The sequence below is a fragment of the Miniopterus natalensis genome, chromosome 15 (assembly GCF_054644295.1).
Source record: "Miniopterus natalensis isolate mMinNat1 chromosome 15, mMinNat1.hap1, whole genome shotgun sequence".
NCBI classification, from domain to species: domain Eukaryota; kingdom Metazoa; phylum Chordata; class Mammalia; order Chiroptera; family Miniopteridae; genus Miniopterus; species Miniopterus natalensis.
This window is the reverse complement of record NC_142095.1, coordinates 9,307,125-9,332,398: the sequence shown is the minus strand read 5'-3', so window position 1 is coordinate 9,332,398 and position 25,274 is coordinate 9,307,125. Positions and strand designations below refer to the sequence as shown.

General features: G+C 49.9%; 1 protein-coding gene across 1 annotated transcript; it reads right to left on the bottom strand.

Annotated features, from left to right (window-relative positions):
- Positions 1 to 1,741: 1,741 nt before the first annotated feature.
- Positions 1,742 to 14,499, bottom strand: DCLK3 (doublecortin like kinase 3). Its single transcript, XM_016198881.2, has 4 exons — positions 12,670 to 14,499; positions 5,071 to 5,203; positions 4,307 to 4,474; positions 1,742 to 2,333 (listed from the first exon to the last, which is right to left on the bottom strand). The coding sequence occupies exons 1-4, from the start codon at positions 14,485 to 14,487 to the stop codon at positions 2,086 to 2,088; spliced, it is 2,367 nt and encodes a 788-aa protein (XP_016054367.2). The 5' UTR covers positions 14,488 to 14,499; the 3' UTR covers positions 1,742 to 2,085.
- Between the last annotated feature and the right edge of the window lie 10,775 nt (positions 14,500 to 25,274).

Sequence of the window (25,274 nt, the reverse complement as noted above, 5' to 3'; positions counted from 1 at the left end):
TGGGTGAGCCAACTCTTCCCAGCTAAGGACATTCCGTAGACGGTGCCCCTGAAGGCTGTCAGCCTGCAGCACAGGAAGCTCATTCCCTTCAGTCTTAAAGCAGGATCTGGGCGGCACACTGAGAGTCCACAACAAGAGGTTTCTCCTCCAGGCTTCTAGGTTCTAATCACCCCAACCTCTTCCCTTGGCTCCCCACTAGGAGTGGAAGTCACTGCCTGCAGTTAGTATCTCTCAGTTGCTTCAGAGCCTCCTTCGTGCTTCTGCATTCTCCAGCCCCTGCCTAGCAATGCCCTCTACTAAACTCCCCAGTGCTGCACCTGTGCTCCTGATTGATACAGCCCCCAGGGGACTCCAACACTGGCAGGGAAGGGAGGGGACGGCTGAGATGCCCACACTTTGTAACTGATTCTGTGCCCGACTAGCCAGGTTACAAATAACCCAGGAAGGTCGATTCAGTAAATAACAGCATCATATTTTGCTCTCAGCTCATGCACACTCCATGAGTCCTCTGAAAAGACCAACATTTCATAAGCCAGTCAGAGAAAGACAAGTATCACATGATCTCACTCATATATGGAATATAATGAACAAAATAATCTGATGAACAAAAGAGATCCAGAGACAGAAGCATGGAACAGACTGAGGGACCTCAACAGGAAGGCAGGGGCGGGTGGGGGGGGAGAGAGGTTATGCTTATATGCACAACCCAGGGACACAGACTATAGTATGGGGAAGGCCGGGGGGGGGGGGGGCGGATGCAGGGGGAGGGATCAGGGGGAAGGGGACATCTGTAATATTTTCAACAATAATGATAAATTTAAGAAAAAGAGAGAAAGAGAGAAAGAGAGGAATGAAGGAATGAAGGAATGAAGGAATGAAGGAATGAAGGAATGAAGGAATGAAGGAATGAAGGAATGAAGGAATGAAGGAAGGAAGGAAGGAAGGAAGGAAGGAAGGAAGGAAGGAAGGAAGGAAGGAAAGAAACCAACATTTCGGCCAGAAATCTGGATTGAAATAACCAGGGGACATGCACTTTGCGCCCTCCATGTGTCTGCCCTGCAGGTAGGAACAAGCCCGAACCCTCTGAGCTCCTTGGAGCCTGAGTGTAATCCGTTTACTGCATGTCTGACACATTAACGCACTAAGTGGCTCCCTCACGGTCTGAACATGTTACCACAGTCACAGCCTGAGTGCCTAACTTCACATCGAAGTGACTCCGGCTCGGGGATAATTGGCAGCAAAGCTGTATAAATGGGCATCACAAGGGCAGGAACGAATCAATGATGTCGTCTGTCCATTTTTCAGACCGCACCAAATCTGATTTTCTGCTAAGACGAAAACGCTAGTGACGGAGACCAGCGTATCCGTAAAAACACAGATCTTGTGGTTCATCACGTGTCCATCACAACATGCATGTGTAGTCGGATTGGCTTCAGGAGACGTGTCTGAACTATGATTCCCTGGCTCTCACCACCAGCACTGAGACGTGACCAGCCCTGGCCGGTGTGGCTCAGTTGGTTGGGCGATGTCCTGTGCACCAAAAGGTCACTGGTTCGATTCCCGGTCAGGGCACATGCCCAGGTTGCGCGGGCTCAGTCCCCGGAAGGGTGCGTGCAGGAGGCAGCCGATAGTTGTTTCGCCCTCACAGTGATGTTTCTCTCTCTCCCCCCTCCTCTCTCTCTCAAAAAATCAATTTAAAAATCTTTAAAAAAATAAGTAATCAGAATACGACCCACTCCAGTCATTCAGAGCACATTTTATTAACACAGAAAGACTATGATTCACCTTATTAATCTCACAGGGGGCACTGAGACCCCAGAAAGCACCACTCATGTCGCACACCATGAACTTGATTATACGGAGGAAGCAAAACACATCATTACCAAAAATTCCTCACTGATGACAAGTCCTTCCCTCCCGCCCCCAAAAAAATGTATTAAAGGTTTCGAATATACAAATCTAAAAATATGGTACAACATTTAACATTAAGACTCGACTGTATTTTTTAAAATATACTGAGCATCTCTCCTTCCCGATTCTCCAGTTACGTGAAGAAGCCCTTTCCATCGTCTTTCTCCTGACCGTCTATCCTTTGTCCTTGAGCAGAGCCGGGGGCTGCACAGGGGCCGGGGGTGGTGACCAGGACGCCTGCTCCGCGGACCGCCCATGCTGACTCCGGAGGTGGCCCTTGCTGCCGGGAGATGCCTCCTTTCGTGGGTTCGCTGTGCTGGTCTTCCCTGCAGTTTCGATCCAGGGGTGCTTAAGGACTTGGTGAGCCGTGTAGCGCTTTTTGGGGTCTACCACCAGCAGCCGGCTCACCAGGTCTTTGGCGGCTGTTGGAGGGAGCGAAGGAAGAGAAAGTGAGAGGAATGCAGGTGGCGCTGGATTTTCCTTCCCTGTCCCCGTTAGCGCCCCGTGCTACACTGGAGCAAACTGCCTGCGACGAGGGGAACCTTCCATATCCGCGCCACGTGCTTGGGACTACTGGGCATTTGAAACAGGGCTGGTGCAACCAAGGAACTGAATTTTTATTGCATTTACTTTTAATTCGCTTACATTTCAATTTAAGTAGCCACATGGAGCTGGGGGCTGCCCTGCTGGGCAGAGCGGCTCTCCAGGGTGCTGGTTCACTTCAATGAGTCAGGGGCCAGGCCCACCACTAACAGCCACGGCACCCAGGCCACGAGAACCAATGGAGGCCACATCTGTCTACATACTCTACACTTATAAACCCAACTATCAAGTTGTTAAATAAAATACGTGCATTCTTCCTTCCTACGTTGACAAATATGCCTCATATTGACAAAAATTTTTTTTTAAATGTACAAAGAAACCTACGTAGTCAACAGTGCAAAGGAAAGATTTCTGTTCCCCCAGGCTGGCTCTCTGAGTCTCCTCTTCTAATCACTCGAGAACGCATTGGTGGGGGGCAACCAAAAAAACACCCACTTCTCTTTGCCTTTATTGGGGAAGCCTCTTACCCAAGATCAGCTGCTCACCCACCAATCACCCTTCCTCTACGCCAGTGTCAGCCACCTCTGGAGCATGGAAGCCACAGGACTCCTCCTGCCCCACCCAGTTCACACTGGAGAGGCGCCCCAGGGCCCACCCCAACCAGCATCACTCCTCAGGTCCTCAAAGGACTCAGGGTATTGAAGGCCAGATTTGAACTGGGGACTCTCAGACTCGTGTGTACACATGTGGACAGTTAGTTGGACACCCCACCAACATGTCTGCGCTCTCTCAACCCCCTCCCCCAAAGAAACAGTCACCCTTGGCCTCCCTCCAGCACTGTGGAGAAAGGTAGGGAAAGGAGGTCTTGCCAGTCTTGGAAGTGAGCCTGGGCCATAAGGAGGGGAATCCTGGGGTCCTGGTGAGGGGGTCTATGAGGGAAGGCCTGGACTCTGGGGGCACAGGCCCCACAGTCTCCTCACTCCGGGAGGAGAGGTGCAACAGAGTGAGGGCCACCATGCCCGGATGTAAGGACAGTGCTGCAGAGAATTTCTAAATGACTTTCAGTCCTGAATTTTCCAATGGCCACTGCCTTGACCAGCTCAAGACCTCACTCTACCTGCAGCAAGCCACCCCTCCCTCTACCTTATTTACAGGGGCCAGGTGGGAGGGGTGAAGCTTTTCCTTCCCCTCCTCCCCCAACCCCAAGCGAAGAGGCAGGGGCCTGGGATGAGGGCAGTTCAGTAACTAATCTAAGTGGCATGCTTAGGGAGAACGGGGGTGGTGATCAGTTATCACTCCTATTCTACTTCTTAAGCTAAAGACTCAAATCCCCCAATTATCTAATTCTCGATTTTACAAGGCCAGTGGGTAGAACAGACAAACCAGTAGAAACAAGGGACAGATTCCATTGGAAAGGGCCAAAAAGGAGACCTTCACCCCTTAGCTCCCAGAGCCCGTGCCCCAGATTTGCCCCCACAGGACCCCTGATTTTTCACAAGTAAAATAAGCATTTCTAGTCTATTTGACTCACAGACACATCTATTTACATGAGATGGTTCTGATCTTCACAAATGAGGGTGACATGTTCCTTATTTGCCTTAAGGAAACGTATTTGATGGTTGCAACTAGCGGTTAGACTTTCTCGTTAGATCTCAAAGCACGTCGTGTTTGGGATGCAGATTTACACAGCAGGAAATAAAGGTGCACGTGCCCAGTGCACCTCTGTGCAGGTGCTGTGCTGGGCCCTCTGCGTTCTCATCACGCATCTGAGCTAGAGCCTGCTCCCAGTCAGCACCCCGAGGGGCTCAGCCCCGCATCCCCTCCTCCCAAGCGCGGAAGCCCCGAACCTCACCCTCAGAGATGTTGTCCCAGTAAGGGGCCAGGAACTCGAAGTGGCCCAGCTGGATGATGTCGAAGAGCTCGTCCTGGTCCCTCTCCAGGCTGCGGAAGGGCGGGAAGCCACACAGCAGGATATAGAGGATCACGCCCGCGGCCCACATGTCCACCTCCAGCCCGTAACCTGCGCAAGGGAGGCAGAGACACAAGCGCAGCTGGGACCCGGCTGGATCGAACATGAGGCGAGAAACTGGAGAGTCATCGCTCTGGGTCACAGAGGACCTCAGCCCTCAGCAAGCGAGAGCCACTTCCAAACACAAGACCGCCAACTCCCCCAAACACGGGGGCCACACCGGGGCTGCTCAACCTGTGGCCCCAGACCACGGCCTCTGTGGGATCCTGTATTACTGGTCTGTGATAAAATAAGCACAGGTGTGGAAAGTAAACATGTGGAAGCTCTTATGTGACACGATCCATGGACACACAGTGAACAGGGGACAGATCAGTTCAGAGGTGTGTAGCCCCCGCGGTGAGTCACACGTGGCCTGAGCTGTGATCCCTTCTCTGCAATAAGGGGAGCCCTGACTTGGGACGAGTTCTCATGCACTGGTCAAAGGGAACTGCTTCAGATATTTCCTTTAAAAGCTAAGTGCCAGCTTAGTGCCAACTCTGAGATGTCTGACTGCTCCGCACTGAAAAATATGAAATATTCAATATTAAAAAATGAAGCATTAATCAGTCAGTGAGCACGGGTCCCACAGGGCAACATGTCACACTCACCCTTCTCAGAAAGAATTTCAGGCGCCACATATGTCGGGGTCCCACACACAGTGAATACTGGTCTCACCACGTGCTTCGCGAGGCCGAAGTCAGCCAGTTTCAAGGTCGTCGATTTGTCTTCATTCCGCTGAACCTGTAAGAAACCAAAACCCCCAAACCACTGAAACTGTGATGAGAACCAAGAAGGAAAAGTAATGAGACAACCAGCATAAAGGTCTGGATAACAAACAATAGACCCACATGTGCTTGTAGTTCAGCCCAACACTGATCAACCCGATTTATCTCAGTGGCTGGTGCTCACATTTTCAAGAAAGGAATTAATGAGTTCGATGGGTCCCATAGTGCCACGGGCGGCTGGAATAGTCGGTGTCATGTACCAGTGATGAGCACAGGCTGCAAAGCCCGACCGTCGGGGTCCAAACACCAGCTCGCCGTTGGCTAGTAACTGGCCGAGTAGCTTGCGCTCTGTGTGCCTCCGTTTCCCTGTCTGTAAAATGGGGATGTGAACCCTTATGGGACTACGATGAGAATTAAATGAACTAGTCTGCGTAAGGTGTAATCCCTGGCACCTAAGAAGCACAATGTAAGTGTTTGTTAAGTAAACCATATTACTTTAGCCGACAAAACAGTTCGCCTCCGACGGCCGGGCCTAACTTCAGGCAAAATGCGCAGCGCGGGAAGCTGGCATTGATATCTCCCTGCGTCCCTGTCAGGATCTCCTCGTTCAAACGGAAACCCCCTTTTCAGACAGGGCCCTGCTCCATCGGCTACTGTCTAAGCTCCATCCCTCTCCCCAACCCTTACCTGACGGCATCTCAACACAGAAGCTGGATGCTCAGGCCAGCGGTGCCCGGAGCAGGCGACCGCAGAGGGATGCTAAAGGCACCGGGCTAAAGGGAGAGACTCGTGGGGGGCGCCAGAGCTACAGGAGCCAGTATCAGCTTGTCAGCGGGCACATGCTCTCATATCTCTAACAAAACTGGGCAAATGTCCCAAGGCTCCCACCTGCGCTGGGGCAGGGTGTGGGAGGACAGTGGGGAGCCCCCTGGCTCTCCCTGTGCCCCATCAGAGCCGTGGGGACAGAGACACCCCGAAAGGCAGAGGGGTGGAGCAGCCACTCCCCATTCTCCCCACACAAGAACACGTTCTCTGAACTTGCTCTGCCCCTGCCAGCGAGCTCTCTCTTTGAGCAGAATATACCTTAATTACCGAGTCTCAGTCACCACCGGCCAGTCGATCAACGGCTCTATAACCGGCCCAGCCAAACGGGATGGCACAGAAGTGGCACAAAACTGCGATTCTGCCTTGGTATGTGGACAGACGAGGCAGACACAGCCCCAGAGCAGACAAGGGAGGTGATTATTAGAATAATTTAGGTTAGAAAATCGAATTTGGGGGGGAAGGACAAAAGCGGGCTGCCTAGAGTTTCCAGATGGATCGTCTACATTAATCACATTTGCTGGGTGACTGTTGAGAAAATATGTCCCTCACAAATATTTGCAAGTATTTCCAAACAAATGATCAGCATTCAACTGACTTAATACGCATTGGGCTGACTCAATACACCAAAATAAACACGCATTCCTACATGAAGTAACAAAATTCCCTTCCTCGGAGAAGCCCCCCATTCCAAAACCAGGCTCCACGGACGGAGGTCACAGCAGTTTAAGCACGGTGGAAACTCGGGCTCTTTTTGTTTGTTTGTTTTCAATTCTCATCTGCGGATGTTTATTGGGGTGGAGGGGGACACCCATGCAAGAGAGGAACATCGATCGGTTGCCTCCTGTACATGCCCTGACCAGGGATCGAACCTGCAGCCTCTTGGTGTATGGGATGACACTCCAGCCAACTGAGCCACCTGCCCAGGGCTCAGTCTTTCTAGTTTGGATTTTTATTATGCTGATGGATGTGGGCTGTTAGGGGTGGCCACCCGTGGGAGGTAAATGCATGGGGGAAACAGTGGAAGATGGGGTGTTTTAGTGCCCTGCTTTGGATGCAGGTGGTCTTCATTATTCACATAAGCACCCAGGTAACATCTGGGTGGTCTCGGGGCTTGGCAAGGAGTCGTCCTTCCTAACAGCCGCCCTCTCCTTCACCGGTGGGTGACGCGGGTGTGATCTGGCAGTCACCACCTCTGAACAGAAGGTGGCGGCAGAATGCAAACCAAAGAGCAAGAGGCCGCCGAGAGAAATTACTGGAGGTGGGTGAGATTTCTTTCTCTTTGCCAAAATCTTACTGGATCCTTCACGGTTCCCCTGGCCTTTTCCGCCACGGCTCCATTTGCAACGGGCTGTGAGGACCAAACTGATCTTAGAAACCAGTTCACATCGGAATGCCTAAAACCAATTCACATTTCAACAGCAAAAGATACTGTAATACAAAAACAGGACTGGAAAAATCAGTAGGGACAAAGTCTTCCCTGGGACCTGTCCACAGAACAAGCCTAGGACATGCCTTTGGAGTCTACACATCATGCCAGTCTTTTTAAACATCTCATATGCATTCAACAAACATTAATTAGATGCCTACCATGTGCCAGGCACTGTCCTAGGCACTAGGAATAGAGTAGTAAATGAAACAGATAATCTCGATTTTATAAAGCCCTCTTTCTATCAAAAAATAATAAATAAACATGTAATTTCAGGTCATGATGAGTATTATAAAAAATAAAAAGTGGGATAAAAGCTGTGTTGTCTAGTATGATAGCCACTAAACACATGTGCTATTTATTTTTAAGTAATACGTAAAGTACAGGTCCTCAGACACTCAAGGTACATTTCAAGTGCTCATATAGCTAGTGGCTCCCGTGCTGGGCAGTGCAGATATAGGACAACTCCATCATCACAGAACATCCTATTGGACAGCAGCAGGGGGTGGTATTTTAAATAGGGTAGTTAAGGAAGAATTCACTGAGAAAGTAACGTTTGAAAAAAAAAAATCAGGGATGAGCCATATTAAAATCATAGGAGCAAGCTTTTCAGGTGAAGGAAGTAGCATGTGCAAAGGTCCAGGGGCATGCTTGGCCTGATTAGGAACAGCGAATAGGGGCAAGGGTGGAATGAATGAGGGGTGAGTGGTTGGAGTAGAGTTTTGAGAAGACAGAGGCCACATCACACAGGACTTCCAGGCCATGGAAATGAACTTAGTCCCTATTCTGAGTGTAATGGGAAGCCAACGACAGCTCTGAATGGAAGAGTTTCAGGTTCTGGTTTACATCTGGAAGGCCATTCAGGCTTCTGTGAGGAAGCTGACTTCAGAGGAAGAGGAAGGACCAGGTGCCTGCCATGGTCTCAGCAAGAGGTGACAGGGGCCTGGTTTTGGGCAGCGCAGTGGAGGTGCGGAGAAGCATCCTTCTAATGGCCAAGACAAGACTAGGGAATGGACTGAGGAAAGAGCAGACTCAAGGGCGGCTCTGAGGTCCCTGACCCGAGCAGCTGGGTCAGCAGTGGCCCCGTCTTTCTGACGGACAAGGGCGCCTGGCTGGAGCTCACGAGAGAATAAAACAAGGAAAACTGCAAATGGTGAGTAAAGAAACCTCTTTCAGGGTGTGCGTGTGCAGATCGCATTAAAATGAGGCAGTAGCTGAAGGGGCACGCGGAGAAAACAGGGTTTGGTTTGGTTTGAAGTTGGAGGGTATTACGGTATGTTTACGTGATGATGGAGTGGGGGGAAGGGAAAGCACGTGAGAGGCGCCTCGTCCCGTGGGATGCGGGGCCAAAGGCCCCACTCCCATGCCCACCCGTCTCCTTCCTTCCAGCCCTGTTTCCAGAGCTGGAATATGTCCCTTGTCTTCCCTTTGCTGGCACAGATTTTTCTCAAATGACCTTGCTCCCCGCTGCCCTCCTGACCACCCCAACTTACTCAGCTTTCTTTGCTGTATGTAATATCTTGGTTGTCGGCCATAAATAACCTGGCCTGTCCACGTCCCATTCTGTGTGGGCTGGGCTGGTCATCACCACCTCTCCAGCTCCTGTTTGCTTCCTCCCCTCCTCCCAGGGCCCGGTCACCACCACCCAGCACGTCCCAACCCTGCCCAGGGAGCACACACTGACAGGAGAAGCAATTAACACTTGATGTTTCTGCAAGCTGGAAATTCTCATAATTAAAACTTACTTTGCAAGATCTCAGGAGTCTAAATAACCTGAAGGGGAAAAGAAGACTAGCTGCTTATCATGAAATGGGATCTGTAGAAATAAACTCAGTAATAGAGGCCTAAAATTTTATTCTAGGGCCCAATTATCAGACACAAATATTTCTGCTGATTAAAACAACATAATAAGCTTGCTATACAGTCATTAAGAGCTCTTAGTTTATTCAGAAAGTCTCTAAAAGCAGCAACAATCATAATCAGCCATGTAATCAAAAGCTAGTTCTCACATAATCATTTTCCCAAGCTTAGCTAACACCCGTCTTAATACAGACAGTAACCATCCATGCAGGTAAGAAACAATTATTTTGATAATACAAAGCTCAACACAAGTGCAGAACACTCAATGAGAGAACATTAACTGATGGACGGTAGTCACCATGGTAATAATCACTAATATGAAACCTTAGAAGACCTAGCAAATTTCCAATGTCATTATCATATCAGCAAGTTTAGAGATGACAGTGTTCTAAGCCCAGACAATGAGCCCATAATCAAATCCAACACAATCCAGACCTTTCTGAAAAACCAAGAAGCACTGACGTTTAGACAGCATTTAGAGTCCTGATATAACAATATGTTGAACTTTACTCACCCAGAAAAAAGGAAAAATGGTTAATAAATGTGACAGGACAGGTCTATTCATTTTGATAAATGCAAGCGGATGAAATTATGCACAGGGGAGAAAAGATATTTACCTGTTCCACATAAACAGCTCATGTATTTAAACTGAAAATTTATAGCGACTCTGCAATTCTGCCTCTGTCTCTCTCAGATCACACACACCCACACACAACACACACACACAACACATAAACACACTTCACTGCCCTTACGGGCACTAAAAACACATATTTACTGGCATTTAAATCCACGGGGAGTTGCCGAATGACTTCTTGAGGCAGTTAGCGTGTCCCCACTGAAGTGCACCTTGCAATGTTCTACTTCCTGGAGCCACTTCTCCACACAATCTATACCAGGGCTGACTTTTTCCATTTTAAAAATTGCTGACAAGTAAGTCCCTCTACACAAGTGAGAGTCTCTATTGCCCAAGAGATGGGCCAGCTCGACAGATTGGTTCCAAGACCTTGCAGAGAAAATGCAAGCTCAGATGACTGTCCCCAACAGAAAATGATCCTATCTGGTAAATGATCTCATTCCACATCCTGCAGAACTTGTATGACCGTCATAATGCTTTATGAGGCGCACACCCAAAATGTTCAGCCCACGAGACCAGACCAGGCCTCTGGGCAGAACCTGTCCTGCTGAGACAATTGGGGGAAACGTCAGAGGGTCATTAAAGAACATTAAAGCAGCCATAATGAACAGTTCATCACACATCCCACATGGAGATTACTTGGGCTCAGACCCAGGAGATAGAAACAAAAAAGCAACTGAAGAAAGGAGGAGGGCCCTGAGCTCATGCAAAAATGAAATTTTCCACAGAAGAGCTATTTGATGGTAATTCACACCACTCAGGCAACCAAAGTCCTGCAGTTCTGTGAACTGGGGCAAAAACAATGTTGCTTGACTTTAGTGGTCAGGCAGACCTTATTTCACCAGATAATTAGCCTGACTCACTCACTGTTTCATTCTCCTCGTGGGAGCAGTTTACAGACAGATGAATGCATGGGGATGGTGTATCCAGGCTGGGTCTACAGCCATGGAAAGGAAAGGAAACAGGCTAATCCCCTAACAACCACACAAAAACGTGGCTCATCGAGATCACTGTCTCCATTCACTACTGCTTTATCTGCAGCAATCCGGCTTTCATTCATGATACCCACCTTAGTATCAGAGTGATTCTGATGTAATACACTGACGGTAGCTGCCAACTGACGGAATGCTCACGACTTCTCAGGCAGCGTATGTTTGCACTCATTCATTCATCCTACTAACGTTTAATGAACATCCACCATGTGACAGAGCTGTTCTAGGTTTCGGGGTAAATCTGAATAAAACAAAGTTCCTACTATCATAGAACGTTCTTCCGGGTAAGAGAAAAAAGAAAACAGAAGACTAAATATAGACTGCGTCAGCCTGGCCAGGGTGGCTCAGTGGATTGAGTGTTGTCCCATGCACCAAGAGGTCGCTGGTTCCACTCCCAGTCGGGGCATTTGCCCAGGTTGCAGGCTCAATCTCCATTAGGGGGGTATGCAGCCGGTCGATGTTTCTATCATCAATGTTTCGCTCTCTCTCCCGCTCCCTTCCTCTCTCTAAAAAATCAATAAAATCATATTTATAAATATAGACTGTATCAGCTGGTGATCAGGACCAAGAAGAAAGTGGGATAAGGGAGCCAGAGGGTGACCGTGTAAGTCTGCTATCCTAGCAAGGCCACCAGGAGCACACTTGTGGCTCTGGAACGCGCTGGGCTTACTGACTCATTGCAACACGGAGAACACACACCACTGGGACCCAGGCAGCTAAGGAACTTACTGCAAGACTTTGGCTGTGTTAGATGATTTGGGGAGGGGCTCAGAAAAAGCAGGGTTTTGCTCTGAATCAAATACTGTGAGGAAGAGAGAGTAATTGTACAACTGGGCATCTTAGTGACCCCCATCTAGACGGTGGGAGGAATGAAGTGAGGCCGTCACTCATAGCAGCCAGAGGGGGAGATGTGGCTGTATTTGTGGCTTGGACAATCTTGTTTCTATCTGCATTTGGACGTGGTTATAAAGGGGTCTTGCATTTGTCGGGATCCATCACGGCCACAGAGTGGCCTCATCTGATACGGGTGTTCTGTGAAACCATTTCTGTTCAACAGGAGAGCACCACAGCTGAGCGGGAGCGCCAGGCCGGCTCCCAGCGGTCAGGGGCTGCTTCTCTCTCTCCTGTGCTCAATTCTCATTCAACCTTCCAACAGAGGTACTATTACCATTTCTCTTTTATAAATGAGAAACTAAGGCCCAGAGAGGTGACGGACTTACCCTAGAACAAGCAACTAAGAAAGCCAGGATTCAAAGTAGGTTATCTGATGAAACCTATAATATTTTATTAACCAATGTCACCCCAATGAATTCAATTTTTTTTTAAATAAAGGAGGTTATCTGACTACAGAGCCAGCCACTTATCCACTCCACACAGCACAGTGAGCCTTTTGAGCTCCCATGGCAAGGATCCGGGTGGTTTCAGTGGGAGAGTGGACACAAAGCCTGCAGGGGACACTACAGCGACCAGCAAGACACCCCGATACGAAGGCCAGAGTTTGTGCAAATGCCCAAGAAACAGGTCCACCTGACCAGTGTCAAGATGACAGTGTTCTCCTCCCAGGGTCAAGGAAACATATTCCATTTTATTTAAATTGGAAGATTTCTTTTCCCATAACCTCATCAAAGCCAATGAATGTCAGAACTTATGAACCACCACGAAGGTTTTAAATATCGGAACGAGCGGGTTAGAAAGGCACAAAGGTGCTGCGCTCGCGGGCAAGGGAAACTGCGCGGCCTTACCAGCAGGTTCTCCGGCTTGAGGTCCCGGTGGACGATGTTCTTGTCGTGCATGTGGACCAGGGCCTGGCACAAGTCCATGAGCATGAGTGCGGCGTCGTGCTCCGGGAACTTCACGTGCTCGATGATGGCGTCGAAAAGGTCCCCGCCCTGCACGTACTCCATGATCAGGTAGATTTCCGCGTCCGTTTCGTATACTTCGTGCAACTTCACTATGTTGGGGTGCGAGAGGCTCTGGATGATTAAGATCTCGCTGTCCATCATGTCCTCCTTGCCCTTGAGCTTGGACTTGTCGATGATCTTCATGGCGTAGGCCTGCCCGGTGTCCCGGTGCCGGCACTCCTTCACCACGGCGAAGTTCCCGTCCCCGATGACGCGGCCGGTCTCGTACAGCTTCCCCACGTCGGCCGCGAGGATGCCCGCGGGCCGCCGCTTCCGGCCGCCGGGCCTCTCCGCCCTGCTCTCCTCCGGCCTCAGGTTGGGCTCCTTCTCCACCCTCGCGGGCTGGTCACCCCGGGGGAGCGTCCTTCTGCCCCCCGACGTGCAGGGCTTTCTCTCCTTCTCTGCCTCCTGCTCTTCCCCGCGGGCCCTGGGGGGCTTCTCAGAGTTGGCCTGCTGCTCTCTGGGGCCCCAGCCACCAGGCCTGCTCCTGGCATCTCTCCTCCCGTCCCTCGGCCCCTCCTCGGCGCCGGGCTGAGCCTCCGCGACATCCTGCGCCTTGGCTGCTCCTTGCGGCTGACCTTCCTGGCCTTCGGGCTCTCTGCCCTCTTTCCTGTCCCCGCTCTGGCTGGGCCTCCTCGCCTCCTGCGCCGGGTTCCTGGGGCTGCTCCTGTGGCCGTCACCCTTCGGCCCTTCCTCCCCGCCCGGACAGGGGGCCTCGGCCTCGGGGGACCTCCGGCAGCTTCTGGTCCTCACCAGCTTCTCCACGTCGTACCGCTGGCACCGGCCCAGGTCCAGCTGGCTGGTGCCCAGGGACAGCCTGTCCCGCCGCAGGCTCTGCCGAAGCTCCCTCTCTCTCCGGCACTTGTCGCACCTGATGATCTCGCCCGAGGTCTTCTCGATCTCCACGCCCAGGTGCTTCTCCCCGCTGGCGCGCCTCTCCACAGGGGCCTCCCTGGGGGGCTGGCCGCCCGGGTCGGGCTCCCGCTTCCCCCTCACCCACGTCTTCTGGGCCTTTGCCCTGTTTTCCAGCACCGGCTCCACGGGCGTCTTCCCCTGATGCCTGATGGCCGCCTGGGACCCAGCAGCCTCACTGCAGCTCTGGGCTGCCTCAGTTTCCCCAGCGTGGTGGCCCCCTTTCAGAGTCTTGCTATAGAGCCTGCTTCTCAGCCTCGGCGAAGGGAGCCTGCTGTGCGGGGTCAGCGTCAGGGCCCGGGCTTTGGCGGGGTACAGTTCTTCCATGGCCGCCTGGATGTTCTTCAAGGTCAACGGTTCCTTGCCCGTGGCGATGAAAGCATCGCCTTCCCGGAAGAAATCAGAGACGCTGTGGATCTCCCGGCCCTTGAGGTTAAACAGCTTCCTCACGCGATCGCTCTTCCACCTTGGGAAGCCCAGCGCCTCCGAGACGTCCGCCAGGAGCTGCTCGAAGGTCTGCACCGACCGCCGGTTGAGGAGCAGGGTGATCTTGCGGAGGGGGTGCCCCCCTGGCCTCACCACGGTCACCACCCTGGGCTTCAGCACGCTGCTCTCGGCGTGGAGGCAGTGGCGGCCCTGCGGGGGGCTGAGCATGGGCACCGCGGAGCTGCGGGGGCCCAGCAGCGGCCTCTCCAGGCTCCCTCGGCCAGCAGGCAGCCACGTGCCCTGCAGCTTCCGCTCCATCATTCTCGAGCTCAGGTATTTCAGGGAGTGGTCACAGAGGCCTCGATGTCCTGCGAGGGGAAAAATGACAACACAGTATATTAGCCAACATGAGTTCAAAGAGCCTGTGGCCTTCAGCAAGACTTTACTAAAGGCGACCGATTCTATTATAGTTTAGAAGGGTGATCTTGGAGGATCTGCTTGAAACGATGGATTTAGATCTAATCCCAGTCTCCTCTGTGAGAGACCCGGAGTGCAGAATGGGGTCTGCGTTGGGCCTCAGGTGGCTCCTCTAGGCCTCGCAGGAACCCCCAGCTTGGGCCACTACCTCGGAGCCCATTCTAGGCAACTCCTGCTACCCCTAAAGCGAGGTGACCTTCAAGGATCTACAATTGAGGTCAAAGGTCCAAGGTTTGCTACCCAGGAAATACCAACAAGAGGTCAGAACATTCCAGAACATTAAAGAACCCGAATCTCACCCACTTCAAGTTTTCTCAGCTTGACTTTCAACCCACCTCAAGGTGAGGTGGTCTGTGAGGAGGTTATGGTCCCAGAGTTTGAGACGGATCTGGCTTTGAATCCTGGCAAGCCCACTGACTATTGGTGTGAACCTGGGCCAAGTACTAACATTTCAGTCTTCTCGCCTATGAAGTAGGAATGCTAGCACTCTCCTCCCAGGGGTTTTGTGAAGAATAAACAGCAAAATGATTGTAATTTAGAGTATGTGACACACAGGGCACAGCAACTGCCACTTACTAACACTGTCCACACCATCTTAATATCTCTTTTGTAGGATCACTTCCTTTGGGTAGCGATGTAATCTATCGACAAGGGAGGGTCCCACTGTGCACAGCTTCACCTGGCCTCCCGGGAACTCATGGGCAAGCAGCACATGGTGGGTATTTCTAGAGCTCTGATTGACATTTTCTTGCCCTGGGGTTAAAAAAAAAAAAGCTAAAGATTTTTCTTCTCCAAAAGGTTTTTTCTCTCATGATTAAAAAAGGGGAAAGAAAGAAACCAAGACCATCTTACTGTTCGGAGCTTTAATACTGAGGATGTGTTCCTTCTCATTATATTTCCAGATAAACTGAATGAATGAGTAAAACAAGACTTTGTATTTCCTGATCCACTGCACCCAGCCAGAATAAAGTACACAAGGCTAAAAGCAGCTTCATTTCCATTTCTGACAAGGTCAGGAAAGGAAATAGGAAAACGACAGAATGTGTAGGTCAATTCGACCATGAGGGTGGGCTGTGAGTTATTCAAGTCACCCGCAGGATCCATGTGTCATATCCTACGTAGGACTCTACCATCTCTGCTTCCTTTAAAAAGAAGTTACAAGTAACTTTTTTTTAAAATACGTTCTGTTTAAAAAAGGGAGAGGGAGAGAGAGATAGAAACATCGATAAGAGTGAAATGAAACACTGATCAGCTGCCTCCTGCGCACCGGCTACTGGGGATCGAGCCCACAACCCGGGCATGTGCCCTGACCGGGAATCAAACCAGCGACCTCTTGGTGCATGGTACAATGCCCAACCAAATGAGCCACACCAGCTGGGCACAAGTCACTTTTTAAGTGCATCTGAATTGTGGCAAAAACTCCAGTTGTGCCAGGATGGGCAATTTGGCCGGCCGTATTTACCCAGAGTGGTTTTTTGTTTTTTAATTATAACATGCAATCTGTTCTGCGATGATTTCCCTCTAGACACAGGTGTCAGAGTACATGACAAGTGGTGGCTGGTACTGATCTTCTCATGTGCCATAAATTTATGAGCTTCACAGTCACATTTACAGTGAAACTATTTATGGACATGCTATTTCTTTTCTTCTCGTGCTCTCTCTAGTCTGCCTCCATATTTGTCGGGGAGAGTGGATGCTGAGAGAGAGGGCCACGGGAGTAATACTAGTTTTTTCCTCACTGGAAGAACTGAGAAAGGGTGCCAAGGAGGGTGACCTCTAAATGCATGTGCCAACGGAACCAGCGTTCTCATTTGTTATTCCTATGGTGCTTCTCAGAGTAAAACCCTCAATACATACTTGTCAGGCTAAGGAAATGGGAAAAAAATTACCTATTCCAGGGAAGGGAAAGGAGAGAGAATTTTTCAGGGAGAACCAGGGTGGCAAGGGGGCATTCAGTGAACACATTAGGGATGTGAGAGAGTTTGGTATGGAAGGGGGATCAGGAGGGTGCCAGAGAAAGGTCCAGTATAAGAGGTCAGGGAGGCCAAGAGGAATGACTCAGGGAGTGGGACAGACACTATGGGGCTCACATGTTGAGTGGCGACCTAGGATGACGGAGGGGCAAACCATGATGGGACCAGTGGCCTCAAGGTCCCAAACAGTGAAAACTGTGGAGTTTGGGAATGGTGATAGATGACTTGACCCTGTGGTACCCAGAGTTGGAGCCGAAGGGGGCATGCTCTCTGGGGTGGCTGTGCCCAGCCAGTTTCAGCAGACCCAACCTCAGAACCCACCCTGATTCCTGCTGGTTAGGGGAACAATCTGGGAGCACCCCATGCCTGAACCTAGGAGAGGCTCCACAAGCGTGGCCCCCATCCCAGGGCGCAGACACAAAGGATGTGAAGACAGAGCCGCGTGGCCTCCGCCACGCCACCTTCAGGCCTGCTCAGCCCACTGCCAGGCATCCCCAAACTCACTCAAAACCCCCGCGGGCTGGGGCGAGAGTGGGAACTCAGACCCCCACCTGCTCAGCATAACTGGGTCCTGTCTGCTCCAAGCTACTCTGGACACCAGGAAAATACAACCCCGAGGGGCAAGTATTTTTACCCCCTTCCACAAGCCCTCCTGCCCCCTCATAAATTCTTAGCCCAGAGCATAGTTTTCTTCTTTAAAGGTAAGAGAATAAAATCAGGAGACTGAATGCCTGGTCCTCGGTCAAGGAGAGCAAACATGAGAGAAAGAACATGATACATCCCTTGGGCCCTGGGCTAGTCTCCAGGAACAGCCTCACCTCCCAGGGACGACAGCACAGGGAGTACTTTTGGGCTGACTGTAACGAGCATTATCTGTGTACCTACCCCAGTCAACCCAATCAGAAAGCCAAAGGCCAGCCTGTGTCTACACATCTCCAACCACTCACAAAATCGATTAAATGTAATCATGTGAGATGGCTGGTAGTTCCACCCATCTTGACCTACAAAAAAACAGAAATTTCATATGGTTCAACCTAATATGATCTAGGTTAGTAGCCCCTACACCAACCGTAAATAGCTAACGAAGGTATAGATAATAAAAATTCAACATCCTAATTCCCAGTCCTCAGTCACCAAGCCAGCAGCTTCCCGGGAAGTGACATAGAGAAAGGATGCCCTGTTTTTCTGTTAACTTCCTACAGCAACATAAACTGGCCTTGATTTGACAGTATTGCTATTTTTGCCTCATATACCACAAATACACGTGTTTAAGGTTTCTCCCCAGTGTCAACCTAACCCCATGCATACAGCAGAACAAGCACTGCTCTTGCTGAGCCACGTCTCTGCTCAAGAGCCTACAGTGGCTCCCTATTTCCATCCTGGAAGGTCAAACCCAAACCCCTCAACTTGATATGGAAGGGCCTCCATAATCCAGACGTCCCCATCCATCCCAAGCCCACTCCACCCTCACCCTTCCCCCATCCAAGCCTCACCATCCTGTAAGACCTAAGGCCCACATCCACCACCAAACCTTCCCTGACCTCACAAGTTCACGGTCACAGCTCCTTCCTCTGAAGACCTATTCATTTCATTAAACCAACATTTCGCACGAATGCCTGAGATGCAATCCCAGCCCTTGGCTGCAGAACACCTGGTCTACCTGGCCTCCCCTTCTGCACGTCTCAGCTAACTGCTGCTTCGTCTCCACAGGTGTGAATTCTCCCTCTCAACTAAACTTAAGCTCCACCAAAACAGACACCACGGGTGAGGCAATTCCCTACTCCATCCTGTCCCACACAATGGGCACTCCAGGCTTGGACCAGTTCCCAGCCCTAACGTCAAACACCTACGTCAAGTCTCGGGCTTCTAGCTTGCATTGTAAATACCTGAGTGCAACGACGTTCAGCACTGGGAGACATCACACAACAGACCTCCTCAACAGATCAAATAAGCGAAAACTAAATAAGAAACCACGGTTTCCTCCAAATCCATGTACGTCTCAAGGGCAAAGAGAATACAGTGCTAAATGTGAGTGGGTAGGGTGAGTTTGCCACTTGTGTAGCAATTGAAATAGAAAACCAGTAGGAACAGAATAGTAACAGAAACACTCCAGAAAATCTAAGCATGCAGCTCTTCTGGGGAGATGATAATCTTGGCATGCAGCTCTTCTGGGGGATAACCTAGGCAAACAGCTCTTCTGGGGGATAATCTAAGCTTACAGCTCTTCCTGCTCACTGGTCCTAGGATTCTCTGCCTGGTGCAACCCAATAAACTCAGCAACTGCCCAGGCATTTTGCTGTTATTAATGGGTTCGGCTCCTATCCGCTGCCGCAATTCAGGTGAATTAAAATAACCCGATTCCACAATGGTCAGCTCAACGCGTTGTTATACCGAAAAGGTTACCAAAATGACTGGAAGTCGCATTAACCCAGTTTCCTTTCTAATTGTTTATTACCACTTTGTTTACGCTGCTAAATATCAAGCTGAGGATCAAGAAATAAAACAATAATATACTGCTGAAATTAATCTTTTGTCTTGTTTAATCAGAAAAAGAGAGTGCACCTTTCCCTAAAGTAGCTAAACCAGTGGCTCCCACCTCTGACGTAGTGGGCCGTGTGGGGTACGGCTTCTCTCTCTCTCTCTCTCTCTCTCTCTCTCTCACACACACACACACACACACACACACACACACACGGCCCGGACGACACTTTGAGAAGCAAAGACACAGAGAGAAGTTCCAACTGGTCGACTACAACTAATTTCAAAGCGCCCGTAAACCGATCACAAAGTCCTCGGACTAGTACATATCCATCTGATTAACCCAGAAGTGTGGCAGGCGACCCCACGCCATCCAAGCTGGCATCAGGGTGCGCTTTGGCCCAGTGTGAGTTTATTTCTCTGTGGCCTGTGTGTACCGGTTGCCAAACGGGCAGGCAAGGGGGTGGCGAGGGGGAAGGGGAGGCGTTTTGTGCACTGGCACCCGCAGACACCTGGGAGGCCGTGGCAAGCACAGGAGGCAATGACAAAATCGGGGAGGGCGTGGCATCTGTGCCCAGCCCCCCAACCCTTGGGGGGGGTTAAGGATGGATGAGGGGGAGCTGAGTTTCAAAGCCTGTGGGAGGCGCTGGGACCCGGGTGATAAGGTGCCACCGCGTAAGCAGCACAGGCCACCACAAGGTCCAGGGGGTGGGGAGGGAGGGCAATGTGGGGCCCTGGGGACACACTGACAGCCAGGGGACAGCAAGGGAGGGGGGCGTGAGGAGTGACATGATGACAGAAAGAACAAGAGCCACGGTGTACCTGAGCACAGGTGACACCCTGCCCTGGGGATTCCGAGGACACGGGCTGAGGTCCCGTGGGAGCAGGTGGGGCCGCTGGGACTCCACGCTGAGCATTCATATTAACACGGCCTCGTTTGCTCCCAGGGCTGGCGCGGCCTCGGACACCCCGGTGACCACACAATAGCCGGTTCTCTCCGACCCCTTTTCCTCCAGCATGAGCCCTTCTCCCGCTTCCGATTATCCCGTCACACGAAGCCTTCAGGCTCCTTTTCTGCCCGCGGTGTGTGTGCCGCTGCTGGGGAGCCTCTCTAGATGCCGCCCTGTCCCTGGTGCTGTCCTCTGCGACACCTGACGCTGGTTTGCTCTGACCAAAGCTTCCCTGGGGACAGCTTATCTTTCAGTCTCACCCCTGGGTTTACTGTTTCCTCCCAACACTCCCAGCTCACCCACGATCTCATCCCTGGGGGGTCACCACGCACTCAGTAAAATTCCAGGAGGCCAGGGCTCCCAGGCCGGCTGTTGTTTCCTATGACCTGGATTTTTAATCCCAACTGTCTGCTGCAGCTCAGAGATTCACAATAGCCTTGATTTGGGCTGACTTTTGCTTTTCCGGTGTGTCCAGGTTGGCTCCTTGGAGGTGTTCATTTGGAGGGGGGCAGTGACGCACACCCACCTGGGACCAGTCTGCCGCTGACCTGATGCCTGCACGACTTGGCCATATTTTCCTCTTTCTGTCCAGTTATCTCACCCAAGGGGCTCCACCGGCCCCCAAGTCTCCACTGACCTGTGTCACAACAACATTCAAACACTGGGCCAGCTAGAGCTTCCCCGGGTTTTATCCATCCCTATAGGTGAGGCTGCAGAAACCATTCTAAAAGCAAACCCCTCCATCTTCTTTCTTCTGGAACGAAAACACATCTGTCTCATTTCTTCATCTTCGTGCCCTGGTCTAGAGAGATCTTAGACTGATGTGGAGACCTCTGGAGTAGCTGACCCATCTGTCAGTGCTGGGCCCTGACACCTCTCACCCCTCGTTTATCAGATGTTCCTCTGAGCGGCAGGCAGACACCTCCACCACCTATTATTGTACAGAGGAGGAAAGGGCCTGTGGGTTCTTTAGAAAGCGGTTTTTAAATGATTTTTGACTTCTTGATACGACAACCTTCATATACAACATATGATTAAATAGCAAGCGAGTAAAGCAATGGAAAAGGAAATTTATTCAAAATATATATAGCTTTCATTCATATTCGGGAAAGATGACACATTTGGAAAACACTAAGGATGTTTATGGAAAACAATAATAAGGAAATGTTGTGAATAATTTCATGCTAATACATAAGTTTCATGCTAATACAACTTAAATGAAATGGATGGATTCCATGAAAGATACATATTACCAAAGTTGACTCAAGAAGAAATAAATAAACTAAATAGCTCCACTGCCTATTTATCTAAGGTTTAGGTACATGAGACTGAGGAAGAACTTTCCATAAATAGTCAGACATGGTCATTTACGTGATTGACTGGATGTTGAAATATGCATCCTTCGTAAACAAAATTAAGGCCAATCCAACAATCCAATCTGGGGATGCAGAGGAGGATTCTAAGGAGGGTCCGTGTTCTAGATACAAAGGTGAGGGAAAATCTTTGCATTTTAGAACCAAGAGGGGGAGTAGCCCTCCACCCTCAATCTTCAGATGCAACTGTAGACCAGAGAGGGTAAGAGATTAGGGCAAGGCTACACTGCTAGTTAATAAGAACTGAAACGATCCTTCCACAGATCCTCAATCTTTTGGAACAACAGCTTGGCCAGGTGTAGGGGTGTTATCTGAATCACGGAATAAAGCAAAGCTCACAGGACCGCCCAGAGGAAATGGAGCAGAACCCAGGCTCATCACCGGGCACTGACACCCAAGCAGAGCAGCCTTAGTTTAGCTCTGTCCTAATTGGTAAGCCAGCCAGCATCCCAACTGGACAAAATAAAGTCACACAGTGTTCCCACAGCTGGCAATAAACAAGTGAGCTTTTCCCTGATGTCCCCGTAGACAGAATGATCTAAAAAAACAATTCCCCGAAGTGCTTTGTTTTGTTTTTTTCCATTGCTTTTCAGAGAGAGTGGAAGGGAAAGAGAGAACAACATCGATGTGAGAGAGACACATCAATTGGTTGCCTCCCACAAGCGCCCCCAACTGAGGTACGTGCCCTTGGCCAGAACTGAACCCAGGGCCCTTCAGTTCTCGAGCTGACGCCCTAACCACTGAGCCAGACTGGCCAGGGCCGGAAGTGTTTTAAGATTCCAACTGAAGAAGAGTGGTGTTGGGGTAAAGCAGATTAGGGTGCAAACTATTCTTCCTTCAGGACATTCAAACTGGGCTTGGGCTTCCTCTAATTTACAAGTAGGCTCCAAGACCCTGACTGCAAAAGGCATCCGACAGGCACCCCAAAGCTCTAGCAGTGGCCCCAATGCCCACCCTGAATGCCCAGAGGTCCTCACTGACCTCTGGGCCTACATGGCCACCACCAGCCCAGCCTCCCAGGATGGCTGTGAAGACTAACAAACTGATGGGCGTAAGGTCACCTGCATGCAGGAAGCGCTCAGTACCGGGTGGTTAAACCAGATTGCCCAGTGGCACCAAGGCGAGCCAGCTCCTCTGCTGAGAAGCCAACCTCAGTGGGCAGAACCTTACGTAGTTCCCTCAAACAGCCCAACGGCTGCACCTAGGCTTTCAAGAACATCATATAAATGTTTTCACAAGGACTGCTGTCTTCAGGGCCTTGACAGGGTATAAAACTTGGCAGCTCTGGCGTCTCTAGGAGCTGTAGTTAAGCTTCTGCAGGATCCCTTGCAATGCTGTCTCTTGGCATTTGCCAAAACTCTGTGATTTGCAGGGATGGGGTCTACTAAACACATGGGCCTTGCTTGACAAGATTCCAAGCACACTGACCTGATGCCGGGTGCGGGACAGGCTGGCAACAAACAGGTGTTGGATGAAAGAGCCCAGTAAATCCATAGTTAATGAAAACAGCCTACCAACTGAGTTCATAATCATCAGAATGTGCTGGGTGATCAAAGCAACCATGTACTCAGGATTTTTCATCAGTTTCTGCCCCAATTCTCTCTAAAGCTACTCAGTCATGAACACTCTCTAGGGCCAGCACAGTTGTGGGTGCTGTAGGTGCCCACCCGCATGCCCTCACCAGGCAGTGGCCCCCATCCACCAGCTCTTACGAATGTTGGCTGGTAAGGGGCCACCACTGCTCACTTATCCCAGGAATTACTCAGGAAGTTGCACTCTATTCACCTTTACAGGGCAGCCCAAAATCAATGACTGACTGACTGATGGGCACAGGGAAGGGTTAGGGTTAGAAGAGACCAGCCTCTCATCCTAAGGTGGGGCCAGCTCTGAGGTGCAATTCATGCCCCAGAGCTCCCCTCCTCTTCTCCTGACAGCAATCCCCCCAAATCACATGCGCAAATCGATGTTTCTCCCTCCCTTCCTCTCTCTAAAAAGCAATAAAAGTAAAAATAAAAATAAATTCTTTTAAAAAGCTATGAAACAATATAACTATTACTGCTTGAATTTTTAGCGGGTGGTAGTTAATTGTAGGTTAAAAAAACACAATGCCAGCCTCCAGATAGCCAGGAACTGCTGAGAATTTTTGACACTTATTGAAGGCAGCATAAAATGCATAAAACTCTCCTTTTTTTCTCCCTGAGATGGGCCGATATTTAAAACCCCAGTCCCTCTTCTCAAAAGAATAAAAATCCATCATGTATGGGGTTTTTTCTTTATTCACATCCTCACTTAAGATTACTTAAAAGCCCACACATTGTGTTTATAGCCCAAAGAACACGCTGGGGGCAGGGCACAGAGATACCAGTCTGTCTCCTAACCCACCCTCTCCACCTCAACACTAACACGCTTTCCCTTTCCTAGGAAAACAGCTTCACAAACACACCTACTTTGTACTTGTGATGAAAAAAGTGCAACTAGCCATAAAGAGAGCCAGGCAGCCACCGCCGTCTTGGCTTGTAAAGTAGACAAAGCCACTGGAAAATAACGAATAACTTACAGGTGTTGCAGAAAACATGGGAACCACAGGGGTCACCCCCACTGGTTCTCAGGGTTGTTGGTTTTTAATTTACTCTCTATTGCTCCTTAATGCGAGTGGGGACTCCTGTTTTGCTTCATGCTAGAGGACATCTTTGGAAAGCATCATCTTCAAATCAGTGAAACATCTTCAGTTACGCTGCTCCTATAGAAAACGACCAATGCCTTGGAGTTTTAAATTATTATTAATGGTATTAAAAAGAAAGGACTATGGTTCTAATAGCCAGCGCACAGCACACTTGTAACCTCGCACTCAGGAGCGTCCTCATAATGAGATGACCAGGAGGTCTGCAACCCTGGGGCGTCAGATGACTCCCAGTTCCAAAAAGAAAAGGGAGCTTCATCTCAACCTAGTGCACTTGATTTCTTTCTGTTTCTCTTTTCTTTTTAAATTAGTATGTCCAACAATTTGGGTTTTCGTAACTCGAACACAAGGTGAGACCCTGAACAGGGCTATGGCATCCTTTAATTTTGTTTTACATTAGCCAGTCTGACCTGCCAGGCCTGTCCTGGGCATCACTGCAGAGCTGGCGTCCTGATATTATCTTTTATTATCCAGACTCAAATATAAACATGTTCTTACTAACAAGTGCCAATCGGCTGAGGGAAGGCTATGATGTTGGGGCTAACGATGTCTAGGACCCATCAGAGACACCCACAAGCAAAGCTGAAATTTGTAAGAGATTATGTCTCAAAGAGAAAACAGGACGAACCCAAGCTGTCTGTTGTCACCCCCTCTGGAACCCGGCACCTGCAATGTGGGGTGAGCGCCTCTGATTCCGACCTGCCCAACTCCTTGTACACCTTCTCTCTCTATCCCTTACTCCCTCCCTCCCTGAATTTATTTCAATTCCAGAATGTCTCTATCTGTTTATTCTGAGCCACCTGGAAAGACAATTAGAGCACATGGAACGTCATGAAGTTGCTTTATATGTTTTTACTTCAAAATATAATTAGAAGTAGACAGCTATAAAGCCAAAAAAATTTTATCATATATATTACTCGCTTCCCATATAATAGCAATAACCAGTTGGAAAATGCAACTTAAAAATGAGAACATATATAATGTCAACGCAAAAAGAACTCCTAGGAATGACTTTAGCAAGAAATGTATAAGGTCAACATAAGGAAAACCACAAAACTGAGAGAAGACATAGAAGATCCATTCCAATGACAGTCCATTCCAGCATGTGAAATCCTAATAAGCTAAAGGTAAATTATTTCCCACTGTAATTTGTAGGTGTGATGCAATTTAAGCACTA